The following is a 13,333-nucleotide window of genomic DNA, read 5'->3' on the forward strand; positions in this document are numbered from 1 at the left end:
AGCGAACAGATCACTCCACTCCAGTACTCCATGGCCGTACGATTAAATCGAAACAAGCAGCACGAGAATATCTAAAGCTCGAATGGACCGAACGAGCCAACATTAATTACGCTCCGAACGAAGACCTCGAAGTAAATGCACATTACGCTCGCGATAAAAAACCGTACGGGCCGGCCACACGGGAGCAAAGTGCTCCCACGAAACCCCCGTCGCCAGGGTTCCCTCCTGGCCGCCCTGCCATTCCCCGCACAAAGCCAGTGCGTACCGACGCTTCCCCCACAGCCTGGACTGGAACCGAGCCGCCGTACTTTTCACTCTCTCGCCGTCTCGCGCTCTCCTCCCTCCTCGTTCCCGGGCCTCAGCTCTCAACTCCCTCCCAGTTACTTCCTCCTCCTTCCCCTGGCCTCGCCCGCACGCTGCTCGATCGTCGCCTACCTAGTACCTACCATACATACCATCACACCTACCGCCCCTCTCCCCCACTGCCTCTCTCGCCCGCACCGTCAAACCCCCCCGCGTCAGCGATCGAGCCCTGCCCGCCCATCCGAATCCGAAGCCGCCGGGCAACTCCTTCCGCCGAAGCGAAGCGGGCCGCCTCGGGCTCTCCGCCACCGCCTCCTCCTCCATCCGCACTGCGCCGCTGGTGCTGGATTGGCGTGGAGATCCACCTGGACTTGTTCCTCCTGCTGCTGGTAAGCCGGCCCTCCCTCCCTTCCCTGTCTGGATTCGTTTCGCTCTGATCTAGTCGGTCGGTCGGTCCTGGCCTGCGAGAATTCGAATCCGAATATATGGACCGCGCCCTGTGTAAATGCGTCCGTACCGGGAAATATACTCGCTGCAGGTGCGGATTCCTTCGCTGGTACTCCGCCAGCGTACGCCGCCCATCCGTATGATTCGGTTCCTGTTGTTGCTCAGCGCGCGCAGCATCTCAGGCAGGGGTGTTATTGTCCTGCGACCGCAGAGAATCGGGCTCGAGGTGCGGGCGCCCCTGATTCCTCCCGTTTTGGTCATAAATAGCCGCCGGAGGGAAGGCTTGAGCTACAGCTTGACGCTATTACATGGCCGTTTATGGGATTGTGGGCTGTACTATGCTTACTGTATGTTGATGGGTAGAGTGGTCTGTTTTACCTTTTCCATTTTTACCCACGGTTTCTACCGAGTTGCTAAATTTTGGTAAATAAGAGCCTGGATCTACACCGTAGAGTTAGAGTGCATGTATGCCCCCATGTACTCATACCGAGTGGGCCCAGTTAGTGACGTGGATAGGATTATTGCCGACATTTTTTGGCTGCCAGCATGAACAGCGCCCACTGGTCATAGCATCTATCTAGTGGATAAAATGTGAGTTAACTGGAACTGTACATCATGCTATGCTTGGTTGTATGCAACAGAATATGCAGGTTGCCCTGGAAGTTTCTGATGAGACATGGGAAACTTTCATGTGATGTTGCGGGTTGGGTTCTTTTCCGGAAGCTGATTTCCATCAGGATGCACGTCAGCTGATGAGACGTGATTCATTTCTATTTAGTTAGCAATCCTTCATTGTACACCACTAACGGAGCTTTACTAACAACAAAGGTTGCCCTTTCCCCTGGGCAAAGCCAAAGTCTCACGCAGTTCACATGTCCTCACTCTTTTCAGTTGGATGTTTCTATCAAGTTTTTTTTTTTTGAATTTTGAAAAGTAACAAGTAGCCGACTGTTTGTCTCAAGTTTGCACTTATCACTGTACTTTTAAATAGTCTGTTAATCAATCATGCATTTTGTTGTTGAAAAGACAATCCATTCTCACCATCAGAAGTGGACAAGGTGTATAGATGGGTTTAGATTAAGCAAACCCTGACTTGCTAAAAAATCAAAGTATTTGGTTTCTGTTGCAGAACTGCCAATCAGTTTAGTAGTAGTTCAGATGGGGTGAAAGAATCCCCATGCAGATAATTAGATATAAGAAAAGCTATGGTCTCTGCTAAACTTTGTCTGAGTCGTTTCTGCTTTTCTTGAGATCTGTATTAAGTTTCTTTTTTATTTTGCAGATATCAGCCAGACTGATCAGTGGTCATATTGAATACAAAGTTTTCTCGTATGGCTTTTGTTAGCATGCAAAAGATGGTGCCCATGGGTTTGGAATGAGGGACTACACTACCTAGAAATGGATGAAACACCAACTAGTTCTGGGCGATCTGAAGCTACTTCATGTGAACCTAGTTGGTGGCCGCCAGACTTTTTGGAGAAGATAGAATCTGTCGCCTTAGCAAGAGAACAAGAAGTTTTGGCTGAAAAAGAATCGCAATTCAGTCTGTCAAATTCAAGGTCCTCATCCTGGAAGGCTTCTCAGTTACTGTGGTCAACTGGAACTTATTCAGGGTTTATTCCTAATGGTTTCTATTCGATCATCCCGGTGAGTATCTCCCCCTCCAGTAAGCATGTTTTGTTCTTTGGAGACATAGTCCTTATAAAAGAACTACACTAGATTATTTGTGCATGTCATGTGGCCTTTGAGTTAGATGCTCCCAAATTCATGTCAATCACTTGCTTTCCAAAGAAGATGCTTAATGCTCCATCTAAACTGGTGGCTATGGAAGTGGACTTAATTTTTTTTTGTTCTTTTGGTGGCTTTGTATTATTTCAGTGTAGTAACGATAAATCTGAAAACGTAACAAACTGCCTATATTTTTGAAGGGCGGCATTGTTTTAGACCATCACATTTCATATGGTTCAGAAAGTGCCACAGTTTTGCAGCATGTGAAGCATGTCAACCTTTCCAATGTCTTTTCTCAAGTTGTTTTCTCGTAAAACGAGGAATCAAGTTCCTAGGTCATAAAACTATGGATCATTGGAAAAACACTAGAATTTGGACTTATGATTTTGCAACAATTTTTACTTCTCTTCTCAATCTGATTATTAAGTCCCGAATGATTTAGAGGATGCTCTGCTTTTGTTCAGTTCTTTGTGGTTATGTTTTTTCCACCTGTGATGCTCTCATACAGGATAAAAAGCTGAAGGAGAGTTTCCCAACAATACCATCACTAACTGACCTTCAAAGTCTTGAAGCAGATGGGCTTAAGCCTGAAATAATTGTTGTGGATGCTGAAAAGGATAAGAAGATTTTCATGTTGAAGCAGCTTAGTGGCGCACTTGTGAAAGGATTGAACAATCCAGCTCTAGTGATAAAGAAGATAGCAGGTTTGGTAAGTTTTAGAAATTATAACCCGATACAACTGTCTATTTTTCACATATGCAATTCCTCATTGGGGGCTTTGTTGATCACTGCTATGGTATGATCTTGGGATACTTTTGAGGCTTAATGGACATGTAAAACCAATTTTGGTTAAAACTTTCGGTTAGAGTAGTATTGGTTACTGATATTTTAGTTAGTCCTTGCATTAGTTACATCAAATCGTTCTTATTGAATTGATGCTTAAGTAAGAAAGAATTAACTTATTGCTTGATGTATCTAATAGAACTTGGCAAGTTATTCTCGAACAGGTTTTTGACTGCTTCAAGGGCCAAAGCTCTGATGCAAGTCCAGGAAGAGCTTCAACCGAAGATACTCACTTCTTTGGAAATAGAGGACCACAACTTCTTGGGCAGATAAGGCATGGATCATGCCGACCCCGAGCTATCCTATTTAAAGTTCTTGCAGATGCTGTTGGCCTTGAGAGTAAACTTGTTGTGGTATGTTGACATCCCTTTTCAATCCTTTGTATATTTCAGATATTTCTTTGCGCATCGAATAATATTCCGTGTTCATGTTATATTTAGGATAAAAATAAGTTCAAATGCTTAAAATTGTTTCCTTCATAGGGTCTACCTGATGACGGTGCAGTTGGATTTGTGGACTCCTACAAACATATGTCTGTGGTAGTTCCGCTGAATTCTATGGAGCTACTAGTTGACCTTATGCGATTTCCCGGCCAGTTGATTCCTTTTTCAGCCAAGGCCATCTTTATATCACATATCTCTGCTGCGGGTGAGAGTGATTCAGCTGAAAATGACTCGTGTGATTCTCCCCTGGAGCCCAACAGTCCTCTATATGGATTATCTGATAAAGTTGAAGCTGAAGGGTATGCTTATGCATTAAATATCTCCTCTTAGTTATGCAATTCAGGCCTTTATTATTTTTTCAATATCACTATGGGTATAATGATAGAGAGCTAATAGTTCACTCACTGGACAAAATATTAGTTGGCATATTGAGTGGCTCACACCCTTTTATGGATGAACTTATACCGTGAACCTTTGAACAGAAAGCATGGCCTCCCACTGTCATTAAAGTTCAAAAAAATAATAAAATAAACAGATAGCATGGTCTGATTATAGAGAAAAAATCATTGTTTGTGTTGTGGGGCAGGCTATTAATGACTTTCAAACATAATCATGCAATAGAACTGTAAGATTGATAATTATTCTAGCATATGCTTGTTGAAACAAATAATTTTGTAAGACATGGTGATGTATGCCCCTTGCTGGTTTAGGTTGGTTGGTTGGAACATTATTGATTGTATGGTGGCTACAACAGTGAATCTTCACACTGGCTGCAATAGAAGCTGAGATAGGTTATTTGCATGAAGAGAAAATACAGAATATTTGAGAAATTTACGTCGGAAGTTTATATCTGACAACATTAACCAAATAAAGAAATTGTACAGAAGAAAATCAGTCATGGATATTTTAATTGTATAGTTGTTGTGCTATGGTTCTAAATAGCGTCTGCATTGGCTGATATATTGCTGATATTGCGGTTTCGGCTGCCTGCTTATATCAAGTATGGTCTGATATTTTGGTCACATCAGCCTCAGTATTGGTCATATCGGCCGATATTTCGGTCATATCGCTCTTTCTGCACCAAATCCACTAGCACGGTATCCGATATTTTGAACTTGAAATTACCATTAGAAAGGTTACATGCTCAGGTATATCATATATGGAGAAAAACGCACCTATCAGCTGTATTGGTTCTTTCATTATTTTTTTGTGCAATCCTTCTGTTAATTTTTCCTAACTTTCTAGAGTTTATATTTGAGCAAGATAAAAATATTCCATCTCTATCTCAGTACAGAATCGAAGCTTCATCAAATCTATCTGGGCGTTCATTGCGTAATACAATGTTGAGATCGAGAACATTCTCAGAGGGGAAATTAAGGTATCACCTAATGATAAGTCACTATCCATTGATTGGTAAATTTTGCTTTAGTATACACCCCTTCGGGGATATGGCTTTTGAATTCCAGTCACTTACAAAGCACAGTTCTATACTTTTCTCTGATTGTCAGTATTATTGCAAGGATAATAATCATTTTTATTGCAAAGTACTCCCTCCGTTCCTAAATATAAGTCTTTTTAGAGATTTCTATATGGACCACATACGGATGTATATGGACGTATTTTAGAGTGTAGATTCACTCATTTTGCTTCGTATGTAGTCCATATTAGAATCTCTAAAAAGACTTATATTTAGGAACGGAGGGAGTACATTACTAAATTACAAAAATCAATGTACACATGCATGCAGTGGATTTTTCCATGCCTGCATGCAGAATTTTAAAGCAAGTTAGCGTTCCAACCCAACGCTTACATCATACTCTAGGGTCATCTCAAGTTCTCAACATCCATCTTATAGCCGCGATAGCTTCTTGGCTTGGGCCAGCCCATGTTACATCAAGAGGGTCTCGTGGAAGGGGCGCGAGACAAGCTGCTGGACAAGTGTCTTGCAGCGGGAGGTGGAGAAGCTTGCACATTCTGGAACATGTCTGTCAGTGTAGGAAGTAGATCAACGTAACGAAGATGAGTTGGGAGTCAGTCGGGTGAAGGAGGCCAGGACAGAGGGGTGAGCCGAGTGGTGTTGCAAAACTGGAATTCATCACATTACCAATTAAGGACTAGTTTGAATCCCCACCTTTGATCTACATTAAAACTCGTAAACTATTAAAAATGCCGTGCACCAAACGCTGTGCCCGGCACGGTACGCCGGCATCCCAATCTTCAGCCCACCACCCCTTGCAGGATGTGGGACCACATGCCGTATTGTGCTCCCCGCCGAGGGGGTTGGGAGCGTGTTTTGGTGTGATGCCTAGGCAGGCGTGCCCTCAAGAGCGGCAAAGATCTTTGACATCTACCAGAACATTGATTCCTGGTCCTTCACCAATAAGATGGAACTCTTCCTTCTCTTTCATAGAATGAAAGTTGTTATTTGCCGAGATGTCTTGTTTGTTTTGTCAGAATTTTATGTAATAATCTCATACTTGTGTCAATATTTTTGAGTTTTTACTGCCTTTTCCATTGCATTTTCTAAGAAATTGTTCGTTGTTTAAACCAGCACATCATGTAGTGAGCCAAACATCGCAAATGCCTTCTGGAGGCGAAGCCAGAGGAGAGGAGTTGCTGAAGAACCTCGTGGTGCTAGCTCAAGGTTTCCACTCGACTCTAGGCATTAACTGCTTTAGTAAAATTCTGTAATCCCTTGTATTGCTGTTCGCAGTTCTTTCCCTACAACCTTATTGCTCAGAGGTACTAAGGTATTTTTACCGAGGGTTTAATGCACTTTTTTTTTAGGTTCTATGCATTGTTCATAGGCTTGGGAAATTCCATTTTGACGAATTACATGCTCTTTTTTGTTTGATTTGCAGATGCACTCATACACGCCTTTCCTAAAATCATCCTATTTTGCATTCACCAAAACTTGCACTAATATTACCATATCACGTTCATGCTTATAGTTTGTATGCTTTTCTGTGTTACCAAATGTTTACCTAGTAGTGAGTATTCTCTTACATGATAGGAACTATAAGCATCGATCTACTGTTTCATTGTCTCTTCCTCCCAGTTTCTGGTGGTATATATGTTCTCACAGGATACTTTTGTCGCTTTCCCCCTTGTAGTCCTGAGCATCCGTTAATGAGGGCCAAGGGAAGATCCATACTTGGTGACCGGCAATCATTTCAAGAATACACCGATAGAGTTACTTTAAGGTTTGCCAGTGTTTTTTTTATTGGTGTGGTGTTGCATTTCTTAATGTTTTTTTGCTGGCGCAACTATTTTCCATTGTATATCGATTGACCAATTTGTTTCAGTTGGTCAGCTTGACTGCCTACTGCCACAAATACAAACTGCTGGCCTTTATTCCATTATGTTCTTCCTCTTATTCACTGTTAGTAGCAAACCATACGATTTGATATACATATATATGTATCTAGGAGGTAAATGCAAGCTCTATAAAAGAAAAGGGGCAACCAATGCAAGTGTTGCGCACGATAGATGGTGAAATCTACCTTTTCTAGTTAACCACTAACCTTATTCCCAATCATAATATTACCTTTGTGTTGCTCTTCGTAATGGAAACTAGTTTGAAATATGTTTCTCTTACATTTCTGATTTTTTTATCTCCACCCATATGTCCATCTCCATGGTTGTGGACTCAAAATCCTTGTTAGTTTTTGAGAAACCAAATTAATTTGCATCCTTTACCCTTGTAAAGAACAAGAACTTGTCTTATGTCAGTTTTGCTTTTCTTTTCTGAAGCTTCTTTTCATAATCGTGAAAGTAATTCGGATAGCAACCCCATTTTTGAATAAATCATTACACACTTGCAGATCAGATGATCAGGGTGTCACTACTACACCTAACCCTCGAAGAATAAGGCGAAGAAGCATTAGCATCACACCTGAGATTGGAGATGACATTGTGAGGTAATTCTTGTTTTGAACTATATGATGGGGTTGGAGTTTCCATGGTCGTATTAGAAGTTTTGTAGGTGCGCTTGCTTGTTGCCTTCAATCCAGTATAGCAAGATTCAAGTGTCACTGAATACTTTGCTCATGGCCATGTATAGATTCTAGATATCCTAGAGCATGTGTCTGTATTCTGTTAGATATGCTCATCGAGCATCAGGTATTCACTGTTTAAATCTTAAATCTTGACAGGGCAGTTCGGGCTATGAATGAAACACTAAAGCAGAATCGCCTCCAAAGGGATCATGTTAATGATGGTTCATGTTCATATATTGGGGCGGACGAAAGCAATGCAAACGACTGCCCAAATAATGTACATTAGTTTTTCATTGTTTTATGTTATATATGTTGGCTTTTCATCTCCTGTGCGTGTAATTCCCTTGTGAATTTCATCAGCTTGGGATCCTAATTTCATTTCATTCTTAGGATGATAAATCTGGGACGAACAATGGCTTGAGAAACCGAGCTGGTTCTACTCAGAAGGCTATGTCATTGCCTACTTCTCCTCATGACTATGGGGGCGAAATTTCTGAAACAAGCAATAATTGTGATTTTATAAGCGAAGAGAAGATGGTATTTGCATGGAACAGGGTTTTGCAAAGCTCTCCTTTTAATAAGCCTCTATCGCCTTTCCAAGAGTGGAACATAGATTTCTCTGAGCTTACAATTGGTACACGGGTTGGAATAGGCAAGTCATCTTGAACTTCCTCACACAAATTTACTATTGTCGACTTGATGCATGTGTTTTGAAATGAACCTTTCCCCTCCTTTTGTTGTTATGCTTGTGTTCTTTGCAATGATAAGTGTTTGTTGCCTTTAGTATGGTATGATATGTTTGTAGTATGCACTCAGAATCAAACGATCAACAAAAAATTATTATTATTTTTGTACTCCCTCCGTTCCTAAATATTTGTCTTTCTAGAGATTTCAACAAGTGACTACATACGGAGCAAAATGAGTGAATCTACACTCTAAAATATGTCTATATACATCCGTATGTGGTAGTTCATTTGAAATCCCTAAAAAGACAAATATTTAGGAACGGAGGGGGTATGACTTATCTACAATGCTCTCATAATCAAATGAATCGGATTCAATTATATCCTAAGTCTTGCACACTGTCTTGACATTTTATATCTGTCTTCATATTTTGACTTCGCCAAAGCTATTCATGAAATCTTATTATTGTTTTACTGAAAGTTTATTAAAATAAATCAAATATTCAGGTCGAACTGTGTAAGTGACATTGGTTTATTTTTCTGAGAATTTAAAGATGTCACTATTAAATGGCGGCTATTCCGCTTTGATAGTTAGAAACAATGAGTAGACATGCTAATAAACATGGAGACTTGTTTGGACCATTTGATAGTCATCATAATGCGGTCTTCTGTTTCATATTCAAATGCTCTAGCTTGAAATTGTCTGTTTTCCTTTGTGTTTTTATTCGTCAGCATTTTTTTAGCCTGTCAAAAGTGCAGGCTCACCTTTGTCGAAATGCTTCTCCAGGATTCTTTGGAGAGGTTTTCCGTGGTATATGGAATGGCACTGATGTCGCCATCAAAGTATTTCTGGAGCAGGATCTGACGACTGAAAACATGGAAGATTTTTGCAATGAGATATACATCCTGAGGTACCTGAGCCACTCTTGATTCACTAATGTGGATAACCTTCTGTTTTTCATTGTCTGCACGAGTGCATTAATAATTTTACTATTCCTTTTCAGCCGGCTGCGGCATCCAAATGGTAAGAGCTCATTTTGACAAATGCAAACTATAGTATCAAACTACAATCTCGGCATCTCCGTTCGAGACATCAACTGCCATATGTTAGGAACAGGGCTCTTAAACGAACTTTTCTATTCTGTTCTGTAGTAATATTGTTCCTTGGGGCATGCATGGTACCTCCGCACCTGTCAATGGTTACTGAATATATGGAAATGGGATCACTGTACTATCTCATCCATATGAGTGGTCACAAAAAGAAACTCAGCTGGCGCAGGAGGCTGAAAATTATTCGTGATATATGCAGGTTAGCTCTTACCCTGTATACAAGTGATGTTACTCTATACATGTCTACTAGCTGTTATTTGATGTCCTGGAACTTCTAGGAAAATACTCAATCCATTTGATGTAATTCTCTTATCGTTTAGAGCTCAAATCCTCAATCTCGTCCCAGCTCCGACCACTTTTTATCATTAATTGCCCGTCTAAAAGGAATTATTTTGTGAAAGGGGATTGATGTGCATACACCGCATGAAGATAGTTCACAGGGACCTGAAAAGTGCGAACTGTCTGGTGAACAAGTATTGGACTGTCAAGATATGTGACTTTGGCCTTTCTCGAGCAATAACAGATAGTCCTATGACTGATAACTCCTCTGCTGGCACACCAGAATGGATGGCCCCTGAGCTCATTAGGAACGAACCCTTCTCAGAAAAATGTGACATTTTCAGCCTTGGTGTGATAATGTGGGAGCTGTGCACATTGAGCCGCCCATGGGATGGGATCGGCCCAGTTAAAGTAAGCATTCATCGACTTTCATCAAAACGTCTGCAATATAACCAAATTATCTAAAGAGATTCTCTTAACTGAACCATATGCGGCATTCTGATCTCTACCGTGCTGATCATTTAATCCTGTCTGGTGCATCCCTATTTCTTGATGGTTATACTCCCTCCGTTCCTAAATATAAGTCTTTTTAGACATTTTAAATGGAATACAACATACGAATGTATATGGACATATTTTAGAGTGTAGATTCACTCATTTTGCTCCGTATGTAGTCACTTGGTGGAATCTCCAGAAAGACTTATATTTTGGAACGGAGGGAGTACATGTTAGTAGGCAAAGCAGTTCTTTTGCTCCAAGAGTTGTTCACTGAACTTGAGAATTGGCATTTTATAGGTGGTGTACGCAGTTACTGAAGGGTCGCTGCTTGAAATTCCAGAAGGGCCTCTTGGCAAGTTAATTGCAGGTAATGATGCTTTCAGAAGCGATGTTTTTCTGTTCCAGGTTAACGGTGGAACAAGTCTGGGATCATTTTTGAGTCAATGTTCTTCAGCTTATTCTGTTCTTTAGTTTCAGCTTAGGGAAATTGTTTTGTTTACTGCAGATTGCTGGGCGGAGCCCCAGGATCGGCCGAGCTGCCAGGAGATCCTCGCTCGCTTGCTGGACTGCGAGTACGCTGATAGCTGAGACGAACCTGGCGAATGCTTTACAACCAGACCTCCCAGTGCCTTGAGAGGTGGAACCGTTTCTCTGTATAAAACTTGTAAAAATCTAGCCTGTTGGTCCTGCAGACCGGCAGGGATACATATATTGAACTCTTGTATTTCGGCTGTTATCGGCGACCCTTTCTTTCAAATTTGTAAAGGAAAATTCTCTCCTTTTATAGAAGAATGTCGCAGGGCTAAGCTAGCGTGTCGCAGGGCTAAGCTAGCGTGTCCTCGGATCTATCATTTGCTTTTCCAAGAAGTTGTAGCCAGTGGCGTATCTAGGGGGTGGACAGGGTGGTCCATGGACCACCCTGGAATTTCCCCATAATATATATAGCATAGAGAAAAATATATTTTTATAATAAATAAATATATTTATGTGAATATTTTGCATTGGTGGACCACCCTGGCATGTTGGGCTAGCTACGCCACTGGTTGTAGCCTGGGTACATCCGGTTCCGGTGGATGTGACAACCTCACTGCTGCCTCCGCCGTTCTCTGCATGTCACCTCACTCTTTTTAGGACGCCTCGCCAATTTGTCGGGCTTCTGTTGTCGACGACACTGGTAGTACTCTGTAAGAGCGTTTAGATCACTAGGGGAATCACCTATCCTGCTGCCATTCATTGTCATCATGGACATTCTCATGATAATCTTTTGGAAAGCAGAAGCTAGTGGATCGAAAGTGCTATTGTGAGGTTCGGGTGAACAGTAATCTCTGAAAAATAGTATATATTTTAAAAAAAATCTGATTTCTTTTGCAAGAAACATTGATATTTTTTTTTACATGCGTGCAAAATTTCGTAATGAAATCACATTCGTAGAGGTGTGGGCGAAAAAACAAAATCGTTGCTTCAAAATGCTCCCAAAAACACACTTCTGGAACATTGATTTTTTCCCACACCTCCACGAATGTGATTTCATCGTAAAAAATTGCATGTTTTTTAAATTATTTTTCAGAATTTACTGTTCACCTGAGCTCATGTGAGCCCGAGTGCTTTGTTTGCTTTTTAGTTTGTCGCAATCATCTTTGCAAGCAGAAATCGATGAGGGATTGGCGGAAAATGCTGGCATGTTTGAATAACGCCATTAATGAAAAATTTAGGAAAGAAGGAAGCGCGAGCTAACACGGAATCTTCTGCCTGTCACAAGTTAACACACACGGGTCGCCTTTAAAAAACCATGTGTGTAACTTCCAAATTTTTACACACCAGTATTCATACAACGCATAGTGCGCGATGCTTCAAACCATCACAAACATTTCATTTTTGTAAAGCGTTTACCAATGAAAGCACACATTGCCAACATTTCAATCATGCGCATTATAACGACATATTACACACGCAACTCTTTGATGTGTGCCCCTTATCACACACGGTCTTCATACGAAAATCGTGCCCGATGGATGGGTCATCCCACACGTTTTGTTTTACTAGTGGTAGGGGCGCCATCTTGTGGCGCCGCTTGAAAGGAAGCTGTGCGCGCGTTTCCATTTAAAAAATACATAGAGTCCTTGCCTCCGTCTAAAAAAACATGTCAAAAAAAAAATCCTCACCCTCATCTAAAAAAGAAGTAAAAAAATTTACCACAACAGCCTATCCAGCGAGTGCCACCTTGCATAACCCTCCATTCAAAAAATACCAGAGGCCCTCGTCTTCATCTCAAAAAAATACATTTAAAAAATAATCCATACCTTCATTTTAAAAAAATTGCAAAAGATTTCTCACCGCGGCCAACCAGCTTGCGCCACGTGGCATAGCTGGTTGGCCGCCCTTCACGCATGGTTTTAATGGCGCACGAGTTTATTTTTCTACCATTTGTGATGCATGCGTCGCACATAGTTCAGTTCAACAATAGATGTGTTGTCTTAAGCATCTCCAGCCGTTGCCCCCCCCCCCCCCCCGGCGGCGCTTTTACGCGCCCCCTGGGGGCGAGCCGACGCTAAAAATCGGCGTGGGGGCGAGCGGGTTCCCAGCCGCTCGCCCCATACGCGTTTTTTTAATTTTAAAAAATCTGAATTCGGCAAAGTTCGGCTAAAATTCGGCAAACTAGACATTCATATTCAACATGTTCGGCGTTTACATAAATTATTTATAAAAAGGCATCTACGGGGCGAAGAAGTCGATCAGCGCGGCGAAGTCCCCGACGTCGCCGCCGTCCTCGTCGGAGTCGTCGGCCTTCTCCTTCTTGATGGCGCGGCCGCCACTGCTGGACCCCTCCCCGGCGTCTCCATGGCGGACCGGTGGTGGCGGCGCGTCGTCGTCGTCTTTGCTGTCGTCGAGGACGACGATGCCTTCCTCGTCCCGTCCACGGCGACAAGCTTCGAACCGCGCGAAGGCGGCGCGCCGGTGCTCTCTCTCCGTCTGCACCCAGTCGTCGCGTGCCCATTTAAGG

General features: G+C 42.1%; 1 protein-coding gene across 2 annotated transcripts; it reads left to right on the plus strand.

Annotated features, from left to right (window-relative positions):
• Nucleotides 1–234: 234 nt before the first annotated feature.
• On the plus strand, nt 235–11,302 carry LOC123079004 (serine/threonine-protein kinase EDR1). 2 transcript variants are annotated; one of them, XM_044501668.1, is made up of 17 exons: nt 236–692; nt 2,033–2,397; nt 2,987–3,187; nt 3,486–3,674; nt 3,804–4,063; nt 5,059–5,142; nt 6,316–6,408; nt 6,878–6,967; nt 7,589–7,684; nt 7,919–8,039; nt 8,153–8,414; nt 9,233–9,356; nt 9,450–9,469; nt 9,598–9,754; nt 9,957–10,245; nt 10,630–10,699; nt 10,838–11,302. In XM_044501668.1, exons 2-17 carry the CDS (start codon nt 2,149–2,151, stop codon nt 10,918–10,920), a joined length of 2,388 nt encoding a protein of 795 aa, XP_044357603.1. In that variant the 5' UTR covers nt 236–692; nt 2,033–2,148; the 3' UTR covers nt 10,921–11,302. The 2 variants fall into 2 exon arrangements, with proteins under 2 accessions (XP_044357604.1, XP_044357603.1); XM_044501669.1 differs by lacking the exon at nt 7,589–7,684 and having other exon boundaries at nt 235–692.
• The last annotated feature ends 2,031 nt before the right edge of the window (nt 11,303–13,333 follow it).

Source organism: Triticum aestivum, chromosome 3D (assembly GCF_018294505.1).
Source record: "Triticum aestivum cultivar Chinese Spring chromosome 3D, IWGSC CS RefSeq v2.1, whole genome shotgun sequence".
In the NCBI taxonomy this organism is placed as follows: Eukaryota; Viridiplantae; Streptophyta; class Magnoliopsida; order Poales; family Poaceae; genus Triticum; species Triticum aestivum.